At 44.8% G+C, this 22,026-nt stretch overlaps 1 protein-coding gene across 1 annotated transcript in view; it reads left to right on the top strand.

Annotated features, from left to right (window-relative positions):
- Positions 1-22,026, top strand: part of OCA2 (OCA2 melanosomal transmembrane protein) — a 60,470-nt gene that overhangs the window by 18,950 nt on the left and 19,494 nt on the right. Inside the window, exons 13-20 of the mRNA XM_049783924.1 lie at positions 4,060-4,192; positions 6,494-6,641; positions 10,383-10,440; positions 11,141-11,249; positions 16,901-17,028; positions 20,626-20,685; positions 21,319-21,423; positions 21,820-21,913. Of these exons, the coding sequence (XP_049639881.1) occupies positions 4,060-4,192; positions 6,494-6,641; positions 10,383-10,440; positions 11,141-11,249; positions 16,901-17,028; positions 20,626-20,685; positions 21,319-21,423; positions 21,820-21,913 (835 nt within the window). The remainder of the gene's footprint in view (positions 1-4,059; positions 4,193-6,493; positions 6,642-10,382; positions 10,441-11,140; positions 11,250-16,900; positions 17,029-20,625; positions 20,686-21,318; positions 21,424-21,819; positions 21,914-22,026) is intronic.

Below are 22,026 nucleotides of genomic sequence, written 5' to 3'. Positions count from 1 at the left end.
AGGACAGAGCTTCAGAATATGGGAGCAAGGTTTCTTTCTCAATTAAGTTGGGCTTTCTAATAATATGCATTTGAAAATAGCAGAGGAGACCAAGTCAGAAATTCATCATTATTATGAACTACTTCATTAGCTGACACAGGAAGTTCCACCTATCAATGAACGTGTCTTCTTTCAAGCCCATACAAATGTGGGTCAATTTAGACCATAATCTGGTCTAAAATCAGATCTTTTTGCTTTGTTTTTTGGCCACACTCAGGGGCCATCTCTGGATCTGAGCTCAGGAATCACCCCTGGTGGGATACCGGAGACCCTATAGGACACCAGGGATTGAACTCGGGCCTGTGGCATGTAAAGCTAGTGCCTTTCCTGCTGTCCTATCACTCTGGCCTTAAAAACAAAGCTTGCTAGATTTAAAGTAAACAATGCATTAGGTGTTCTTTTGTTGAATCACCACTGTTGAGTAAGATGAGAAAGGTAGGGGCCGGAAAGATAGCATGGAGGTAAGGCGTTTGCCTTGTATGCAGAAGAACTGTGGTTCGAATCCCAGCATCCCATATGGTCCCCTGAGCCTGCCAGGAGCAATTTCTGAGTGTAGAGCCAGGAGTAACCCCTGAGCGGGGCCGGGTGTGACCCAAAAATAAAAACCAAAAACCAAAAACAACAACAGCAACAATAACAACAAAAAAGATAAAGATATTTGGGAAATGCCCCACTAACTATCTAAAAACTAAACTTAAGGGCCCGGAGAGATAGCACAGCAGCATTTGCCTTGCAAGCAGCCGATCCAGGACCAAAGGTGGTTGGTTCGAATCCCGGTGTCCCATATGTTCCCCCATGCCTGCCAGGAGCTATTTCTGAGCAGACAGCCAGGAGTAACCCCTGAGCACCGCCTGGTGTGGCCCAACACCCCCCCTCCCAAAATAAACCCAAAAAACAAAAAAAAATTTAAACTTATAAATGATTGCAATCGAAAATGCAAAGTATTTTCAAAGCATTTCCATTTTACTGAAAATGGTGCCCAAGTTTGTGGAGTTCCTTTAAAGCAAGATCCGGCAAACTTTATCTGCAAAGGCCATCGGAGCAGCTTTCTTGACAGTGTGGGATGTTGTGGCCTCGGCTAGACCTAATCAAGTCTCACAGAGAAGAAAGAGGCCTTGGACATAACACTCATGCCTCAGCATGTTGGATCCCAGCCCACGAGTCTAATTTGCTGATCGGTGCTGGAAAGGAGTATTTAGAGGGAAATTTATGCGGTTTAACACTGCTATCATAAAGATGAAATGTCTCCAAGCAGTGATCTCAGATCCTCTGCGAAGAAACTCTAAAGAGAAGAGCAAATTAAATGAAAAGTGAACCAGAGAAGAAATGAAATAGACCAAAGTAGAAAGAGAGGCAAAAAAAAAAAAAAAAAAAGCAATAAAAGCAAAAGCTGTTCCAAAGAAAAAACCAACAAGGCCAGTAAGTTTTTAGCCAGATTGATGAGGAGAGGAAGTGAGAAGACAGAAATGACAAGTGTTCGAGGATTTACATCCTCAGAGATACTAAATCATGGTCAGGGGATGCTGTGAAGGTTTTGTGCTGGCGAGTCTGCTAACTTCTGAAATGGTGGGTTGTGTGTTCCATAATCCCCAGAGAAGGAGAGGGATTCCCATGACCCCTGTCTGGGTAGGGCAAGAGACACAGGTTCAGCAGCAACTTCGACACAGGAAATAATCCATACACAGTTGGGAAGGAACATCAGGCCAGAAACTCATACTGCAAGCTGTTCACCCTCAAGCCAGTCGCTCTACCATGTGGAACCACAAGCCAAGATGGCAGCTCCCCTCCAGGCTTCCTGAATAACCTTTATTGGGATAATCAAAGCCCACTCCGAGGGGAGGGGAAAAGCCAGATGCGGAGGCAATGGGGAAACATCTTTTTAACAGGGAAACCAAAGAAACCAATTGAGAGACACCTGGTTAGAAGTCAATATGAGGACCAATCCAAAGGTCTAAAACTGAAATAAAATTTTTTACCAAATCTTGCTAGAGCGCTAAGTCTATGTAGCCCTCTGGCTACTTAAAATTAATTTGGACTGATAAATATTTCCACAAAGAAGAATACAGAAACACTTAAGAAAGAACAAAGCTTTAATGCTTCAGCACCTGGTAAGCTTACTAAAACTTCTGCCATTGTATTAATGACTTCATGGGAGTTACAATCATTTTCATGAATTAGTTTGCCACTGTAGTTTTTTTTCTTTCCTTTTTAAAATTTTATTCTTTTCCTTTTAATTTTCTCTTTCTATTCTTTTTATTGATAACTTTGCTCTCACTTATCTGGAAACAAATGTATTATGGTCAACTATGGTCAACTATGTGATGCATTGTCTTTAAAGTAAAAAATAATCTCAGGTGGCCGGTTGTAAAATCAACCCACACACCATATCTCCAAGCCCAGGTGAACAAATCTGAATCAGGGTTGCACTTGAAATAATCCGAAACAGGCTGAGGATGAAACACGTATAGTTTTCTACCTCGTATCTCCACCCAGATGCCTGCCAGTTTGTTTTTATTGAGTCCAGAGATCACCCCTGGGTGGGGCAGTAAGGACAGTGTAAGGACAGGATAGATCAGGCTATCCTGAGCCAGTCTTACCCAGGTTTACAGATAAGACAGTCTCTGTTTTGGGGTAAATCCAAGTGGTAAACAAATAGATACAAAGGAACCAGGGAAGATCTTTGTTTTAGGTAAAACAGGGTGTAACCTAACAGCCAGTATATGTACCCATGATTTTTCATGGCTCTACAAGAAAAGAGTGAGTCTATGGAGCTGGCCAAGTATGAATGTAGTGACTGCTTTTGTCCAACCTGACATTCTGATACACTTCCTTGGTCAGGGGTAATGCTGGTTGTTAGCAAAGTCTTCAGCAGGAAGTTTCATGTATTTTCTGGAACAAGAGGAAGCAGACTTGAGTGGCCAACAGTGAGTTTGTTGAAAAATCGGTCCATGACCTTGGAAGGGTGACTCAGTCCTCGGGTCCAGTCCTGGAGGTTCTCTCTGGCATCCTCTGGGCCTTGTCTCCCTCCAGTTCTGTACCAACATAACCTGCCTCACCCTGGCCTCTGGGTCTGACCACTGGGCTTTCTCTTGACAACTTCTGTGCCATCCAAATGACGTGTCATTGCAGAAAGGCCTGGTACTTGCCAGTTTGTCACAACTAGCTTCTTGGGGGACAGTGGACCATGTTGAGGGGCTTGGTCTGCTGTATTGTGACCGCTGAGCATGTAAACACAACAGCAAAGAATGACAAAACCAAAAGATGATGCTTCTGATTTAGTCCTGGACAAGTGAACTATGTGAGGGCTTGATCGCCCAAAGGTGCCTTTGTGTGATGATCTTAGAAAATAACACCCTCACCCAAGCAGAAAAAGGAGATGCAAGCAGTACAGGGCTCTTCTCTTGATCCCAGATTTAGGGTGGGGTGCCCTCCACTGTCCCCATTCTGATAGCCACTAGCCCCCCTATAAGACTGTGGGCCTTGTCACGAGGTAGTGATGGTCTTCCAAATCAGGGTGGCCTGGGTGGGATGCTGGTGAGACTAACCAAGAAGTGGCTGTTCAGTTTCACTCCTTTGGTACTTAAGGGGTTTGGGGGGCTTGTCAGTGTCATGCTGGGGTTGCCTCATCAAGGTCACAGTCAGCTGTGATGGTTTGTTTTTCCTTAAGAAGCATTTGTTTGAGGGCCACATAGTAAAGTGGGGAGGGTGCTTGCCTTGCACACAGCCAACCCAGTTTTGATCTGGGCCATCCCATAGGGTTCCCTGAACCTTCCAGGGGTAACTCCTGAGTACAGAGCCAGGGGTCAGCCCTGAGCATTCCCGGGTGTGTCCCTCAAACACAAAAACATAATTAGTTTGTGGCAGTAAGAAACTGCCTGTGCACCTCAATCTCTCATGAAGGCCCATTCTTTTGTTCCCTTGTTTCCCTGTTCCACTGTTCCCTGGTTTTCTTATTCTCTTGTTCCCCTGTTATCCCATGGCCACGCATGTCCTTGACCTCCACCTCCCCATTTCTTGCAGGGCCTCGACTTCACCAGCTTCACAGCACACATGTTTGTGGGCATCTGCCTTGTGCTCGCCTTCTCCTTCCCACTGCTCCGCCTGCTGTACCGGAACAAGAAGCTATTCAACAAGGAGCCTAGTGACATTGTCGGTGAGTCTGTGCCCAAGGCCCAGGCTGGTGTTAGAGGCCTTCTCTGGGCAGTTGTCCTAGCAAGAGGGGGTTTGAGCACATCCATGAGGGCAAGAAGTGTCCTGGACAAGTGTGTTTCCAGGGGGGCCTCGCTCATTCTCAGAAGGGCCACGGTCCGCATTGGCACCTACAGGTTGTCCCATGGCCTCCACTGCATGTGTGTGTGACATTCAGTCTATAATAGAATCCCATGGTTTGTGAGATCCTCACACATTGCATCTCTAATCCCCACATAGAGGGGTCTGAAGACGCAGGGTAGTGGCAAAAGAATCATAAACCAAGCCGGTCAGGAAAGGAGGATAATGGCTTCCATGTTTTTTCTTTCATGGTCTCTCCTAAGCCACAAGCCCAAACTGTCTCTTTCTTTATTAAAACAATACCCATCCACCAGGAGAGGGTAGGTCCAGAGTAGTCCAGGTGGGTTTTTACATCAAAGGAGAGATTTCCAGGAGAGGAAGATGGAGGGAATGCTTTTGTTTTGGGTTAATAGCTGGGGGTCATCTTATACTCAGTGCACCAACATGAGGAACTAATATGAACGCAGAGGGAAATATATCCCAGACGCCTCACTGCTCAGTCTACGGCTGGCTGACTCTTCCCTTTGTACCTCCCCCTTCCTACTCCTGTCCCTCTTTTGTTCCTTCCTCCTTTCCTCCTATTCTCTCTCCCTCTTTACTTCCGTTTTTCCCTCCCCTTTTCCTTCCTTCTTTCTGTCCCTCTTCCTTCCTCTGTCTTCCTTTCCTTCCTTCCTCCCTCTTTCCATCTCTGATCTTTCCTTTTCCCTCCTTTCTTTCCCTCTCTTCTTTTCTCCCCCCATTTATCCCCCCCCATCATCCCTTCCTCTTTCCTCTCCTCTTTTCTTCCTTCTTTCCTCCTTCCTTCTACCCTCCCTCCTTCCTTCTACCCTCCCTTCTTCCTTCCTTCTACCCTCCCTCCCTCCTTCCTTCCTTCCTTCCTCCCCTCACTCTTCTTTCTTCTTTCTTTCTTTCTTTCTTTCTTTCTTTCTTTCTTTCTTTCTTTCTTTCTTTCTTTCTTTCTTTCTTTTTCTTCTTTCTTTCTTTCTTTCTTCTTTCTTTTCTTTCTTTCTTCTTTCTTTCTTTCTTTCTTTCTTTCTTTTTCTTTCTTTCTTTCTTCTTTCTTTCTTTTTCTTTCTTTCTTTCTTTCTTTTCTCTTTCTTTCTTTCTTTCTTTCTTTCTTTCTTTCTTTCTTTCTTTCTTTTCTTTCTTTCTTTCTTCTTTCTTTCTTTCTTTCTTTTTCTTTCTTTCTTCTTTCTTTCTTTCTCTTTCTCTTTCTTTCTTTTCTTTCTTTCTTTTTTCTTTCTTTCTTTCTTTCTTTCTTTCTTTCTTTCTTTCTTTCTTTCTTTCTTTCTTTCTTTTCTTTCTTTCTTCTTTCTTTCTTTCTTTCTTTCTTTCTTTCTTTCTTTCTTTCTTTCTTTCTTTCTTCTTTCTTCTTTCTTTCTTTCTTTCTTCTCTCCTTCATTCCTCCCTCCTTCCTTCTTTCTCCCTCCCTCCCTTCCATCCTTCACTCCTTCTCTTTCTTCCCTTCTTTTTCCTCCCTTCCTCCCTGCCTTCCTTCCATCTTTCTCTCCCTCTTTCCTTCTTTCCTCCCTTCCTTCTTCCTCCCTCCCTCCCTTCCATCCCTCCCTCCATCTCTTCCTTCCTTTCTTTCTTCCTCCCTGCCTTCCTTCCAATTCTCCTCCTCCCTCCCTCCCTTCCTCCCTTCCTCCCTCCCTCTCTCCCTCCTCCCTCCCTCCCTCCCTCCCTCCCTCCCTTCCTCCCTCCCTCCTTCCCTTTCTCCCTCCCTCCCTCCCTCCCTCCCTCCCTTCCTTCCTTCCTTCCTTCCTTCCTTCCTTCCTTCCTTCCTTCCTTCCTTCCTTCCTTCCTTCCTTCCTTCCTTCCTTCCTTCCTTCCTTCCTTCCTTCCTTCCTTCCTCCCTCTCTCCCTTCTTTCCTCCCTTCTCTCTCCTTCCCTTCTCCCTCCAACAGTTGAGCAGCATCTGAACTTGAGCTGGGATTTGAGCCACTGGAGTAGCTTTGGGAAAGGGTTTTCCAGCAGGGAAGGGTGGTTGAGTGTTGACACTTTGGTGATTTGTCCACAACACAGTTGGCCTTGGTGGCACTGCTGTCATTGTTGCTCCACCCCTGGGCCACATGAGGACAGAAACGCTGTGGAGCCCCCAGGCACTAGTGAGGGTGAGCCTGAGGGGTACCCTGTTATCAGAGGTCCCCGAGCCTCAGTCTGATTCTGGTTGTCCTTCCTGCAGAGCTGAAGCATGAGATCTCCGTGTGGCGCCTGACAGCCCAACGCATCAGCCCGACCAGCCGTGAGGAGACAGCTGTCAGGAACCTGCTGCTGGGGAAAGTGCGAGGCCTCGAGCGCCTGCTGGATTGCCGGCTGAAGACCTTCCACAGGTACTTGCAGTCTGACCACTGCCTCCCCACGGTCCCCAGAGCCGCAGTGCCAGGACAATGGTGCCTCCATGCTCTGGGCAGGCAGAAGTACCTTGCCAAGTGCCTCTCTCTGGCCTCTCTCACTCTGGGGTATGTGTTGCTGGGGACACCCCCCAGTCTAAGAGTAAGAAAATGGGTGTTCAGAGAGGTCCTGGCAGGAGCTCAGGGTCACACAGCTGGGGGGAAGTAAACCCACATGGCTGTAGACTGTAGATGAATCCTTCCCCCAACTTTCTTTTCCCCTAACTTCTTCCTTTGAAATGTAAAAACCCACAGGATAGTTGCTTTTATATCTGACTTGACTTTCCCCCAACTGGGGTTGGGGGTTGGTTGGAATAAAGGAAGGAGGCTGGCTTTGGACTGGGGAGAGAAAGCACAGGGTAAAGGCAACACATGGCAAAGAGAGGCCATGTAGCAAATAGCAGGCTGTCTCCGATTAATCTTTTCCTCACTGCTTAGTGTATTATTTCTCCACCGCTACCCTGCTTTATTAGACCCAGTGGTCTAAGGGGTTAGAAACATGGTGCCTGGGGTGAGCTCACCTACTCGTGGAGTTTTACATTTTTATTTTACAACTGGCGCCTAAACAGGGGCCATGAACCCTAGACCCTCAGTAGACGACTTGGCCAGAGATTATCACAGGATCAAGACAGGCCCATTGGGGGCAGCCTGCAGTGCAGAGAGACAAAACTGTGGTGTAGTGCTTGAAACAGGGAGTCATAGGGAGATTCTCTAGCGACAGGCTGTGTAGGCCAGGAACACCAAGGCACCTCTTGGCCTACCACTGGAATTTGCATTGGATGGGAGCTGGCGGGCAGGAGCTGGCAGGAATTTCCTGGGCAGCTATGAGGAGTTTTCTGTCCCACCAAGACTTGCTTAGACAGCAAAGTCGGGTGGTGCTCACTCTGTCCCTGTTTTCCCACTTGGGGGGGGGGGCAAGCATTGCTGGGCTCCCTTGGAGCTGAGCACTGTCCCTGGAGGCAGGGTTGGGGTTCTGAAGCTGTGATGTGGATGCAGTGGACAGCCTTAATGTGGAGACATGAGTCTTCGAAAACAAAAACTACTGTGTGTGTGTGTGTGTGTGTGTGTGTGTATCTGTCTAAATGGGGGCAACAGGAGTGTGTGACCCCAAGAGACTCAGATTGTTTTCATGTAATCTGGCACATAAAGACTCTGTGACTCCCAGAGATGCCTCCACTTTCTTGGAACTCATTCCCTGGCTCCATCCCACTTGGGGAAACTGAGGCACAGAGCAGGTTTCCTGGGTCTCTACTGGGGCAAAGTAGAATGAGGGGGATTTAAGGCAGACACTTAACCCATCAGGACTTGTGCCCTTGTTTCTTGTTTTAAATGGTCTTCTGAGAGGCTGGGAGGTAGCTCAGGGAGAGTGCCTGCCGTAGCACCCAAAGCCCCGAGTTTAACCCCCAGAATTGCAGACACTCCCTGCGTCCCAGCACCTGAGAGTTCAATGATGGCCTTGCCTGCTGCTGACCTGTGTTCTATTCTCAGCGTCTCCCTAATGGTCCTAATGGCCCTCTAAACCCCGCACCAGGAAAGATCTCTGAGCACTGCCAGGTCAGGTCTCCAAAGTGAAACACAAGCAGCCTGTCACTAGAATCCCTGGGACTGATCCTCACATCATAGTCTTCTGATGTCGTGACTTGGTTTTTCTGCTTTTTTGTTTTTCTGTTTTATTTATTTATTTATTATTTTACTTTTTATTATATTTATTTAAGCACCATGATTATATGAAAAAGTTTCCATAAGATTATTCTTGGAATTGTTGTCTATAAAAATATTTCCTTAGGATTGTTCTGTGACTATTGCCCCACCTAGCCCTTCCAGGTGGGGGCGCTGTGGAGTTGGCAATAAATAGCTTGATGGAGAGGAGATGAGGGTGCCCTTTTTGGTCTTTTGCCAGCATGGAGGTCAAAGGGAAGATGGCTGACATGAGTTAAGATGCAGTGCTAGCTAAGAATGGCTGAATGCTTAAAAGGTTATGATATAGGCCACACATGTGGTGGATAGGGCATGAATAAAGCTGATACTTCCTGATGCCTGTCTCTGGATGAGTCTGATTCCGCTGTTCACCTAAACCTGGGACCCGCCAGCTGAATGGGGATTGCGGAGCCACGTGGCCTGGGATGGCAGAGAAATATCCCTCCATCCATCCTTCACCATCCACCACCATCGTTAATTATTTAACACTACAATTACAAACATGTTTGTAGTTGGGTTTTAGTTTTTTAAAAAAAACCACCCTCCTTCACTAGTGCAACCTTCTCACCACCAATACCCCCATTTCCTTCCTCCCCCACCCCCTGCCTGTATTTGAGACAGGCATTCTACTTCTCTCACTCACTACCATTGTCATGGTAGTTGTCATTGTAGTCATTTCTCCAACTGAATTCAACAATTTTTGTGGCGAGCTTCATACTGTGGACCAGTCCTTCCAGTCCTCATTTCTATTGTCTCTGGGTATTATCACAATACTGTCATTTATTTTTCTTAAATGCCACAGATGAGTGAGACTATTCTGTGTCTATCTCTCTCCTGACTTATTTCACTCAGCAGAAATCATTGTGATTTTCAAAGTTCTTCATAGTTGGGTTCTAGATATCCAATGTTTCAGCATCAATTCCAGCACCAGCGTCTACCTCCCTTCACCCTGATGCCCAGAGTCCACCCCATGCCAGCACCCTCCGCCACAGCCTGCCAGCATAACAGGCACCAATTTCAGTTTGGTTGTTAAAGTTTGGGTCTCTTGATTTCATTGTTGTTTACTCTGTGACTTGGATATTTAGTTCTGTCCTCCCTTAACCCCACCTAAGCACTTGAGTACCCATTACTTCTGTCCCCCATTATTTCACATTCATTTTTCTCCTCCTCCACTCAGTTTCTCTCCTTCTCACGATGGGGCTGAGTGTTCTCAACAACCCCTATTGAAGCCATTGCATTTCTTCATGTAGTTATTCTAAATACCACACAGAAGTGATGATATCTTGTATTTCTCCTTATTCTAGTTTACTTCATTTCACATTATCTCTTCCAGTTCCATTCATATTGCAGAGAACTGCATGATGGCATCATTCCTGCAAGTTATGTAGTATTCCATTGTGTATAAGTACCACGTCTTCACAATCTACTCATCTGTGGTTGGACGTCTAGGCTGTTCTAGGCCGATCTCCAATCTTAGCTCATGTTCCAAGCACTGCAGTGAACTGGGTTGTTCTCACAGCTATAGTGCTTGGTCACCCTAATAGATTGGTGCTTAGAAGTCCCATCCATGGTGCCCAGAAAACCTGGGATTGAACCAAGAACCCCAGAAGCTCAGCCCTTTAATTTGACTTCCTACATCTGCTTGTTTGATGTGGGACACCCCCACTCCACCCCAATAGCTCTCAGGGTTCATTCCTGGTGATGTGGGAACAATTTGCAGTCCTGGGGCGGGAACCCTGCATCAGTCCAGAGAGCAAAGCCTTAGCTCTGGCCTGTTGAAGTCTCTGCTTGCTTCTTACTCATCCTGGGGTAGAAATGCTCTTCACCCAGGATTCTTCCATCCCAGCCCTTCAGCTGCCGCTTGCCTCTTGGACACCTGTCATATGGAGGCGTTAGGCCTTGCCTGGCCCATAGCTGACTGCCACTCACCTCCTCAGTCCTGTCAGCTCTAGTGGACTGACCACAGATCCTTTTATCTTCTAGACAAATCTTACAGGAAGATAAAAACTGGAAGACAAACATCCAAGAGCTACAAAAAAAGGTACTGCGGGTTCTGGTTTTGATTTTTTTTAATTAAAAAAACTTTTTTTTATTTCTAAGATTGGGGGTTAGGGTTAGGGTTAAGGTTGGGGCTAGGTTGAAGATTAGAGTTCTTGATTTTGTTTTTAATTGATTTCACTTACTTTATTTTACTTTTGGCTTGGGGCCACACCCAACAGTCCTCAGGGCTTACTCCATGCTTTGTGCTCAGGAATTACTCCTGGTGGTACTTGGAGGATCCTTTGGGATGGTGGAGATTAAACCCAGGTCAGCTGTGTGCCAGGAAAATGCCCTCCTCTCTGTACTATTGCTCTGGCCTCTGATTTAATTTTTACGTTAAAAAATATTTTTTTTGAATTCAGGGGCCATACCTGGAAGTACTCAGGGTTACTCTTGGCTCTCTATTCAGGGATCACTCCTGGCTGGCTCAGGATTCCCTGTGGGATATCAGAGATTGAAGCAGGTCAGCTGTGTGCAAGACAAATGCCCTCACCACTGTGCTATTGCTCAAAGGTTTTGAAGGCTGAGACCCTACATACAGTGAAGTTTCTTGGCTTCATGCATGTTCATGTCCATGGTGGGATGGAAGTGCTAGTGGACACATAAAATTGTGGAGGGTCACAGGACCACCCATAGAATTGTGGAAGGTCATGTGGGTACCCATGGAATTGTGAAGGTCATGAGCTGTCTCCTGTTCCCAGCACAGGATATCCGACAAGGCTCTTCTGGCCAAATGCTTGCTGGTTTTGGGCTTCGTGGTCTTCATGTTTTTCCTCAACTCTTTTTTCCCCGGAGTTCATCTGGATCTGGGTGAGTCTCGTCTTTTTAATCAGCATTTTTTTTTTGAAAGGTTTGCAGCTGCCTTCGAAGTCTGGGAGGACTTGGCAGGGCATGAGGAGGGTAGCAGGGAGGAGACTTGGAAATATCGGGAAACTGTGTGGGCTGCAGTGTGGGAGATATGAGGAGAGAGACAGAAAGGGAGATGAGAGAGGGAAAGAGGAGAGAAAGAGAAGAGAGAAGACAGGGAGAGAGGAGAGAAATGAGGGAAAGGAGAGAAAAAAGAGAGGAAAAGGGAAGAAAAGAGATAAGGAGAAAGCAAAAGGTGGACAGAGAGAAAGAGAAAGAGAAGAGGAAAGAGATAGAGATAGAGATGGAGAGAAAAAGAACAATGGCTGTATTTCCTTCTCTAGCTTTATTCTTTTTTTTTTTTTTTTTTTTTTTTGGTTTTTGGGCCACACCCGTTTGACGCTCAGGGGTTACTCCTGGCTATGTGCTCAGAAATCGCCCCTGGCTTGGGGGGACCATATGGGACGCCGGGGGATCGAACCGCGGTCCTTCCTTGGCTAGCGCTTGCAAGGCAGACACCTTACCTCCAGCGCCACCTACCCGGCCCCTCTAGCTTTATTCTTTAACCCTCTAATTCTACTGGCCAGCCTGGTTCTGAACCAAGTTTTTTTTTTCTTTTTTCTTTTTTTTATTATGACTTTATTTAAACACCATGGTTACAAGGTTGATCAGAATACAATTGTTTTTTCCCCATAGTTCCAAAGTTGTTCATGATTTCATTTCAGTCATGCAATGTGTAACACCCTTCACTAGTACACATTTCCCATCATCATTATTCCCAGTTTCACCCTTGCCTATCTCTAGGGCAAATATTTTACTCTCTCTCTCTCTCTCTCTCTCCCCCCCCCCCCCCATTTTGGACACTGTGGATTGCACTATTATTACTGAAGGGGTATCCTGCATATCACTTTCCCTCCTTCCAGCATCCAGTTCTTGACCAGAAGGATCATTCCCAACTCATTGTCACAGCAATCCCTTCTCTGTCCTTACCTCCCTCCCCACTCTTTGTGACAGGCTTCCTCCTTGGACTGGTCCTCCTGGCCCTCATCTCTATTGCCTCTGGATATTAATACCATACTAGTTTTTGCTTTTATCTCCTACAAGTGAGTGGAGCTCTGTTCTTTATCTCCACGGGGAGTTGATCCACGGAAACTCCTGATTCACTGATGATACTAAGGACTATTCCAGAGCCAGAGGGGCTCAAGATGTGGCTCTTAATTACTTTGAGCAAATAACATTGAGACATTATTGTTGCTGTCAGTGCAGTTTTTTTAATTGCCCTCCAGATAGAGTGTCATTTTACCTTATAAACTTTTCATCATGACAAGAAAGTTAGGAGGTCATTGCAAATCCCATCAATCTTGTGTTTTGAATTAATTAGGGGTATTCACAGATTGTAATGTTATTAAGATTCCACTTGAAAATGCCAGAAAAATCAAGATTTGCATTTTTGGTGGCATTTGGCAAGAGGATATCAGTGATGGTTGGAACATTTAAAAATCCACCTTTAACTGTGAGGACCATAGCTCATTTATTTCCACCTACAAAGGCTTGACTTTTTTAGTAAGACATAAACTGCTTTTGTTTTTGTTTTTGTTTTATGGTTTTTGGGCCACACCCTGTGACGCTCAGGGGTTACTCCTGGCTATGCGCTCAGAAGTTGCTCCTGGCTTCTTGGGGGACCATATGGGACGCCGGGGGATCGAACCGTGGTCCGTCCTAGGCTAGCGCAGGCAAGGCAGGCACCTTACCTCCAGCGCCACCGCCCGGCCCCATAAACTGCTTTTGTATGATTGTGGCATCAAGGATGGAAAAGGGTCTTTTTTATTCCTGCTCTGATTTTCACTTAGGCTTTGTACATGCATGCATCTGGGCCACTTAACATGATATGGGAGAAAGTCAGGTTGAATAAGAGAAAAGTTTGGTCCCTGCTAGTTGTAGGCCAGGATTGAAGGGCTGAGATTGGGCAGGAGAAAAATGGGTTCATCGGATGCTGGGGTGTTGGGGTGTTGGGGGTGTCTGGGGTCCTGGTTGGGGAAGTGTGTTTTGGTAGAGGCCTTTGGATCGGTCCTCATTTGTCTTCTAATTAGATGTCTCTCTATTGGTTCCTTTGGTTTTTCTGTTAAACAGATGTTTCCCCATTGTCTGGGAAATAAGGCTTTCTCCCCCATAGGGGTGGGCTTTGTTTTTCCCAATAAAGGCTACTCAAGAGGCCTGGAGGAGGAGCTACCATCTTGGCTCGTGGTTCCAAGTGGTGGAGCAATTGGCTTGTGGGTAAGCAGCTTGCGGTGTGAGTCTCTGGCATGCTCTTCCTTCCCAACCATGTGTGCATTATTTCCTGCACCAGAATTGCTGCCAGACCCACGTCTCTTGTCCTACCTGGACATGAGCATGGGGATCCCTCTCCCTCTGGGGATAGTGGAACACACAACCCACCATTCAATAGTATGTTAGCAGGGAGTTCTGGAAGTGAGTCATCAGAAAGACCAGCCAGGCAACTTCTGGCATCTTCTTGAAGGTTTTCTGATAGCTCTAGCTGGCCCTAGTTTGATGGATTGGAGCCTTCCTTTGCCACTGTCTTGGTGACTGGTTTCCATGATGGTCTGAGATGATTCTGGGCAAGATTCCCCTCTTTGATTTTATGGATGGTTGGATTTGTGTCCTCATCAGAGGACTCTCTATTACCTTCGGAAATGTATTTATTAAGTATTATTGAGTAATAATAATGATGCGTCCTTCATCCTGGGATTTGTGGTGGGGGCTGTATTTGGGTTCAGTTAGCCAATAAGGGTCAGCTCCCCACCCCCCAGTGCATTCAGGATCAAGTACATTCCCCCTAGCTGATGACCAGGAAAGAAAGGATCCCAGGTTGATGACTAGAGACATTTTATTGCATTTCTGCAATGCTTATATAGGACAAGAGGAGATGGAACACTTCCAGGGTGGCAGAGTCAGGGACATAGCAGAAGCATAGCCAAGGGGGGAGTGAGGCACCAGGAAGATGATAAGCATAAATAATGGGACTTAGGCATGTCTCAGGGGCAACACAGTTGGCAATAGAAGAGACCTGTAGGGCTGTGGGTCATCTCTCCCTTAACTAGAGCTCTCTAAGGGTAAAGGGACAGTTGGAGTCCAGCCTGAAAGCATCCACAAATCATGGGAGACAGCACCCCTCTTTGTGCTGCCTTTCCCATCTTTGGAGCTGTGCCTCTAGGAGAATCCCCAGAGCAGTTGTTCTATGTGGAATATCAGGGAGTTCCATTTGCCAAGTGGTTTGGGAACAGTGTCATGGTGGGGAAGTGTCATAGGTGGGGAAGGGATCCAACACATGACAATATCATCCATTTCCATTGATTGGTTGCATCGGTAGTAAGTGCTGGTGCTTTGAAAGGAACATTATTCAGAAGAGTAGGTCCAACCGGATCTACTGCAACATCTACAGACAGATGTGCTATCATTACATTTTTATTCCATTACGTTTAGAGCACAGCTGGGGTAGATCTAGAAGTTTCCATTAGGGAAATGGTGGCCTCAGTCTCCAGCTGCAAGGGAACTGAGTCCTGTCAAACAGCCAGATTAACAAAGAATTGTTTTCAACGACCTCTGGAAGGTCATGCAGCTCTGAGGACCTCTTGTGTTTGTCTCAATCCGATCCGAGCAGAGTCCTTCTGACATTGGAAAATACTCATAGAGCTGCCTATAGCAGCTACAGGAAGTACCATATTTTTTGCCCTATAAGACACATCTAATCATAAGACACACATAGGTTTTAGATGAGGAAGACAAGAAAAAAGATATTCTAAAGCAAATGATGCAATTTGAGATGCTGTCGTCAGGAGATGGCAGCTGGGAAAAACCAGCCTGTGAGGCCGAAGTATATTTACAATATGCCTGTCCACAGCTGGTTAAACACATTTACCAAACTTTTTTTAAACATCGAAAAATAGAAAAACTATTTTAATACTTTTCTGTTAATACAAAAAATAAGAGTTGCAGCGGAGATCAAAAAGTCTTAAATGAAAGCTCTATTTGTGATGGTGAAAGTGTGTTAACCTGATTGCTCATGCTATGTGGTATGTCTGTGCAAGAAAGGGGGTGCTACACTGTGGATGTCAAGTGGTCAGTAGATGCTCTCCTCACCTACACTCAGACTTCACCTCCTTGCGGTATTTGTTCCATAAGACACCACAGACATTTACCCCCATCTTTTTTTGAGGGAAAAAGTGCATCTTATGGTACAAAAAATACGGTAAGTGCTCACTTGATAGGTCTGGGCATCTAGATGCCACCACCACCATATTATTGATTTTTGTCATTTTTATCTGCTCACAGTTTGTGCTCCTCAGCATGGCCAAGATTTTCCAGTCTTGCTGATCTCACAGAGCCAACTTTGGATATCATTGACCCTCTCTCTCATTTTTCTATTTTCTGTTTCATCAATTCCTGCTACATTCTTTATGATCACTTTATTTCTCCCCCTGGATTTATACACAGTGCCCAGCAAAATACAAATCAAGAGAGAATTTGAACAGAAAGGTCATAAATGAAGATCCACAGGGGACAAATAAGCATATGGGAAGATACTTACCATCATTAATCATGAAGAAAATAGGGCCACTTTATACCCATGGGAATGTCTGCAATCAAAAAGACGCCAAGTAGAATTCTCCTACACTGCTGTAGGAGAACATATTACATATTAAAAATTTATTATATCATGCGTATATATTTTATAAATATTATAGTAATATGATGTTATAATTGAATAATTGGGATTAATATGTAATTAATCAGACCTCATGTTATAATTAATAGTATTAGGATTAATCATAATTAAACTTATAATGACATGATTAATATTCATAATATAATTAAATTCTATATCATACATGTATATATAATATATAAGATCCTATATAATGTATTAAATAATAAAATAATTACATATTAAAATTAAAAATATTAAATGATACAACTTTTCTCCCAAAAGTACACAATTTTGCTATTCCTTAGAGCAAATATTTCATAATATTATTAACTTTTGGGTAAGTATTTACTGGAGGGAACAGAAAGCATATATACGTATGTCCCTCTGAGAAGTTTGAGATTGTGCTCCCTTGTACTTGTCAAACACTTATATCAAGGTAGTCCTCTATTAGCCAGAAAAAAGGTCTCGTCTGCTGGCATGACCAGGAATTGGCACAGTACAGAACACATGGGAACGATTCACCTTCCAAGGTGGAAGAAGCTATAAAGAATTGAGCTGGCTGAAAGTAGCGATGCAAACACACTCTATGGGTCATTTGTGGGAAATAAAACATCCCAGTGAGTAGAGGAACAAGTGAACCATTTTATTTGCTGGGGGTGGCGGGGGGGGGGGGGGGCGGAAAGGGGCTGGTAGAGATGATGTTCTTTTTCTTTATCTGAGGTAGGCTTTATGAGCACACACACAAACATACATTTCTTGGAATGCTGATTGCACATTTTCACCCCAAGCATTTAGCAGAGTAGGAATCATCCTGCGTACAGGCCCAAAGCCATGAATGAGAAGATGAAAACCATCACCTTAAATTGGGCTGCATTTGCAAGCCAACATGTAATGTGTTTGCTTTCAGGGTGGATTGCTATCCTGGGTGCCCTCTGGCTGCTGATTTTAACCGATATCCCAGACTTTGAGATGGTCCTACACCGAGTCGAATGGGCGACGCTCCTGTTCTTTGCCGCACTCTTTATTCTCATGGAGGTAAATGTCTACAATGTGATCTGTGACCGGACTTTCATATTTCATAACTTATTGAGTCACCAAAGATGGCCTGCCTTTTATTTCCACATATTCACTAGAGGAAATGGAGTCTGATAAAATAATCTAAAAGATTATATTTTATAAAAGATTATATACTTTAAATATATTAGGTTTTATTTAATATTATTTACTTATTTAGATTTACTCCATACATATTTAATTTCATATATATTTTATTTATATAATTATATTGTATATTGCTATATTGCATGTAATAACAAATGATTATATTAGAGCATTTTATGTAAGTTATACTATATCATTCTATTAAATATATTTAATACATAATATATAAACAATATAATAATATTAATATTTAATAGTTTATAGGAACATAAACTACTATAATGTTATGATATTAAAATATCATTTTTAAAATATATAACATATTTTATAAACTATCATATACAATAGCCTGATAAAAGAAAATGAGTGCTAAAATAATTTTATTGGACTGATTATTTTTCTTACATTATCTTTATGGCTTGTAAACTTACCCTCATGTCATTCACTGTGAGGTAGAAATTTTTGCTCTAACCTGAAGTTGGAGCAAAATGATGCAACCCAATAAATGGACAGGGCTAAGAATATTCTTTCTATCGAGGTAATAAAGTTACTTATAAAATCCCTTTCACGTGGTTTGTAGCATTAGAGGAAGTTTTTGATTATCATGGGAAAAATTGCCATAGAAAGAAATGAATAACATTCGTGACTTTACTGTCAGCGCTTGTGACAGAATTATTATTTTCAACATGGATTTCTAGACATGTGTCAGTCTCAAATATAAGTTAGTAGAAAATCAAAAATTACTAAGTCCCAAAGCAGGGATCCTCAAATTATTATTTTTTAGTTTTTGGGTCACACTCAGCAGTACATAGGGTTATTCCTGGCTCTGTGCTCAGAAATTGCTCCTGGCAGGCACGAGGGACCATATGGGATGTAGGGATTCGAACCACAGTCCATCCTGGATCAGCTGTGTGCAAGGCAAACATGCTTCCGCTGTGTTATCTCTCTGGCTGCATGGGATCCTCTTAAACAGGATGCCAGTTCACTGTCCCTCAGACCAATGGAGGGCCAGACTGTAGTTTAAAAAAACTATGGGGGCCAGAATGATAGCACAGAGGTAGGATGTTTGCTTTGCACGTGGCCAACTGGGACCACCATGCCAATGCCTCATGCTAATTGCTTTCAGTTGCTTAAAAGCTATACTCAGTATTTTTTTGGGGGAGAGGGAACACCCAGCATCACTTAGGGCTCGGCTCTGTGCTCAGAAATCACTCTGACAGGCTCGTATGGGGTGCTGGGAATCGAACCTGGGTCCATCCTGGGTCAGCCACGTGCAAGGCAAATGCCCTGCCTACTGCTGTGCTATCACTCCAGCCCCTATATTCAGTTTTTATTCTTTTTTGACTAACTTCTACAATTTTTCTCTAGGTGTTTTTTTTTTTTCACATTTGTATGTAAAACATTTCTTTTACAAGATTAAGGACTTTCTGAGTGCAGCCAGGAGTAACTTTTTTGGGTGTGACCCCCCCAAAATAAACAAAAACAAAAATTAAAAAAAGATCATGCAGTTGTGTGGTTGACCTCAGTTCGATCCCTGACACTGCATAGAGTTCCTTGTGCCTACCATGTATGGTCTCTGAGCACAGAGCTAGGAGTAAGGCCTGAGCACCACCAGGAGTGATCCCTGAGCACAGACCCAGGAGAAAACCTCATCGATGCTGGGCGTGTGTCGCCCCCCCCCCCCAAAAAAAAAAGAAATATTTATCTCTAAGGCTAGCAATAGAAATATTGTTTTTCTGTCTTTGTTTTTGTCTTTGCGAAGGACTTGACAGGAAATCATTTTTTAGGGGAATGTGTGAGAGGGTGTTTTGGACTCTGCTGTGGCTAAATGAGGGTGTGGAGTGGTCATTCCAGATGCCCCTGAGCATCCAGCCTAGAGGCAGTACATGAGCAGATAATAGCATCTCTGTTGGAACAGGCCAGCAGCATCAGGCTCTGTGCTCAGAAATTACTTCCAGCAGGCTCAGGGGACCATATGGGATGTTGAGGATCAAACCTGGGGAGCATTCTTCTTATTTTTTGTTTTACCATCTACAAATAACACTTCATTGCCATCTTGCTCAGTGATTTTTGTTTTTGTTTTTGTTTTTTTGTTTTTTGGGTCACAGCCAGTAGTGCTCAAGGGTCACTCCTGGCTTCACACTCAGAAATAGCTCCTAGCAGGCTCAGGGGACCATATGGGATGCCAGGATTCGAACCACCGTCCTTCTGCATGCAAGGCAAACACTCTACTCCATGCTATCTCTCTGGCCCCATTGAATTTTTCAACTTTATTGAGAGATAGTTGACACATTCTATTCTATGTAAGTTAACCAGACTACACAGATTTTAGTATAGTTGCATAATTGTCTTTTTTTTTTTTTTTTTTTTTTTTTTTTTTTACATTTTGGGTCACACTGGTGGTGCTCAGGGGTTACTCCTGGGTCTATGCTTAGAATTTGCTCCTGGCAGACTCGGGATATGGGATGCCAGGAATTGAACCAGGATCCATCCTGTGCTGGCCACTTGCAAGGCAAACACCCTATAACTATTCTATTGCTCTAGTTGCAGAATTATCTTATGCAACCAACTAGATTGAAAGCCTTAAAAACAAAACAAAACAAAACAATGAAACATTGTCCAGCATTGGTTTTCTCCTCTGAACCCAGAGATCAAGCGTAGAAAGAGAATCATGTATGTAGCCTGTGTGTTGACTGTGGGAGTCTGTCTCAGTGTGTTTACTCAACTGGAAATGGCTATGGCTTCTATATCTTGTGCATGTTCTGTGTTGACCTTCGCCTTGTGTTGAAGAAGGTGGTAAATGTTGGAATTTTCTTTTTTCTTTTTTTGGGTGTTCAGGGTTGACTCCTGTTGCTCTCTGCTCAGGGGTCACACCCCTGTAATAGACTTTGGGGGGAACCATATAGATGCTGGGGATTAGATGCAGGCCAGCAAGTGCAAAGCTATCACCCTATACACTGTATTGGGCCAATCTAAAGCCAGTGGCTTTGAGCCAATTTTAGTTTTATGAAAACCGCTTCAATCAAGATACTGGGATTGACCCTGTTTCTCACAATAATTTGCATGTGTCCATGAGAACCTCTGTTTTTTGCCTGGCAGTGCTTGGGGGATCCTATGGGATGCTAGGGATTGAATCTAGGTTGGTTGTATGCAAGGCAAATGCCCTCCCGACTGTGCTATTGCTTTGGTCTCTAAGTTGAGGGTTTTTTGTTAATGTTGTTTTTGGGCCACACCTGGCAGCTCTCAGGAGTTACTCCAGGCTCTGTACTCAGAAGTCACTCCTGGCAGGCTATGAGAACCATGTTAGATGCTGGGAATGGAACTTGGCTCCATCCAGGTTGGCCAGATGCAAGACAAACACCCTATCACTGTGTTATCTCTCTGGCCCCTTGGGTGTCCCTTTCTGATGTGATTTCAACACTGCCCCAGCCCTGTGGACTGACATTTTAATCCTTACTCTCTTTCTTCTAGGCCCTGGCACACCTGCACTTAATAGAATACATTGGGGAACAAACTGCCTTGCTCATAAAGGTACGTTCTTTGCTATACTCAGAGGGAACATGAGCCCAAACACTGTCCCTTTGATTTTTTTTGGAAGGGGGTTTGGGGACCACACCTGTGGTGGTGCTCAGGGCTTACTCCTGGCTCTGTGCTCAGGAATCACTCTGTAGCTTGGGGGACCCTTGGGATATCAGAAATCTAACCTTGTCTGCCACATGCGAGGCAAACACCCTCTCCACTGTCTGCCACAGTTTTAGATAGAACCTGTCCAAGATGGGGCAGTGGGGCATCGGGTTACTAAAGGGTTTCTACACTCTGACACTGCCTACTGGCCGTGTGAGGTGTGATTGGGGAAAGGGCTCTCTCTCTAACCTATCCCAGATACTTCAGGATGGACAGGCAGAGGTGAGGGGCTATTGTTTGGTGGGGGTAGGGGAGCCTGGCATGTGGGGGGAGAGAGAGAGACAGAGAGAGAGAGAGAGAGAGAGAGAGAGAGAGGTTGTGGTCACTATGTGGTCCCAATCCCTGAGTCCTTTGTCTCATCCTAGAGAATCCTAAATTCTCCCTCTGTCTACTGATCCCGGATCTTCCCTCTATCCTATCCTAGAGAGTCCTGAGTCTTCCCTCTGTCCCTGTCCATGGACCCCATGTCCCCCTTTGCAGATGGTCCCAGAGGGTCACCGTCTGGCAGCTGCCATCATTCTGGTGATCTGGGTCTCTGCCATCGCCTCCTCCCTCATCGACAACATCCCCTTCACAGCCACCATGGTGAGTCCTGTGTCCCCACTAGCTCAATTTCACTCAGTTGGGAGAAACAGTCAAGCAGAGCCTTGGGCTCAGCTGTGGGGCCCATCTGATCTGATGGGCTGCTACCCTCATAGAAAAAGGGCATCTGACTATTGCTATTATTGTTATTATTATTAAAGTATAGAGTTAATGAGTCAGATTCTTGGGCTGGTGCCCCCAACATCTTTCTTTTGGTAGCTCTGAGCCATGTGTTTTCAGGTTCAGGCAGATTCTGACCTGGTTGCAGACCATTCCAGGTTGGGGACCATTCCAGGCCCTCACATTCTCTCAGCCCAGTCTTCTGCTCCTCCATCTGCTGTCATAGTGTTAGCTGGGGCCTTGGACTGGTGATGCTAGCACCTCCTGTTCTCTCCCCAGGTCCCTGTGCTCCTGAACCTGAGCCAAGACCCCGAGGTCAGCCTGCCCACAGCCCCCCTCATGTACGCCCTGGCCCTGGGTGCCTGCCTGGGAGGTAAGAGGGTGCTAATGGGCATGTGAAGGGCAACATGGGTTTGGGGGAGCAGAAGGAAACCTGGGGGTGATTCTAGCCTGAGCTTTGGGCTTGTGTTTAGATTTTGGTTTTGG

Source organism: Suncus etruscus, chromosome 11 (genome assembly GCF_024139225.1).
Source record: "Suncus etruscus isolate mSunEtr1 chromosome 11, mSunEtr1.pri.cur, whole genome shotgun sequence".
Lineage (NCBI taxonomy): Eukaryota > Metazoa > Chordata > Mammalia > Eulipotyphla > Soricidae > Suncus > Suncus etruscus.
The sequence above is the reverse complement of the archived record's forward strand: the minus strand, read 5'-3'. Positions and strand labels throughout refer to the sequence as shown.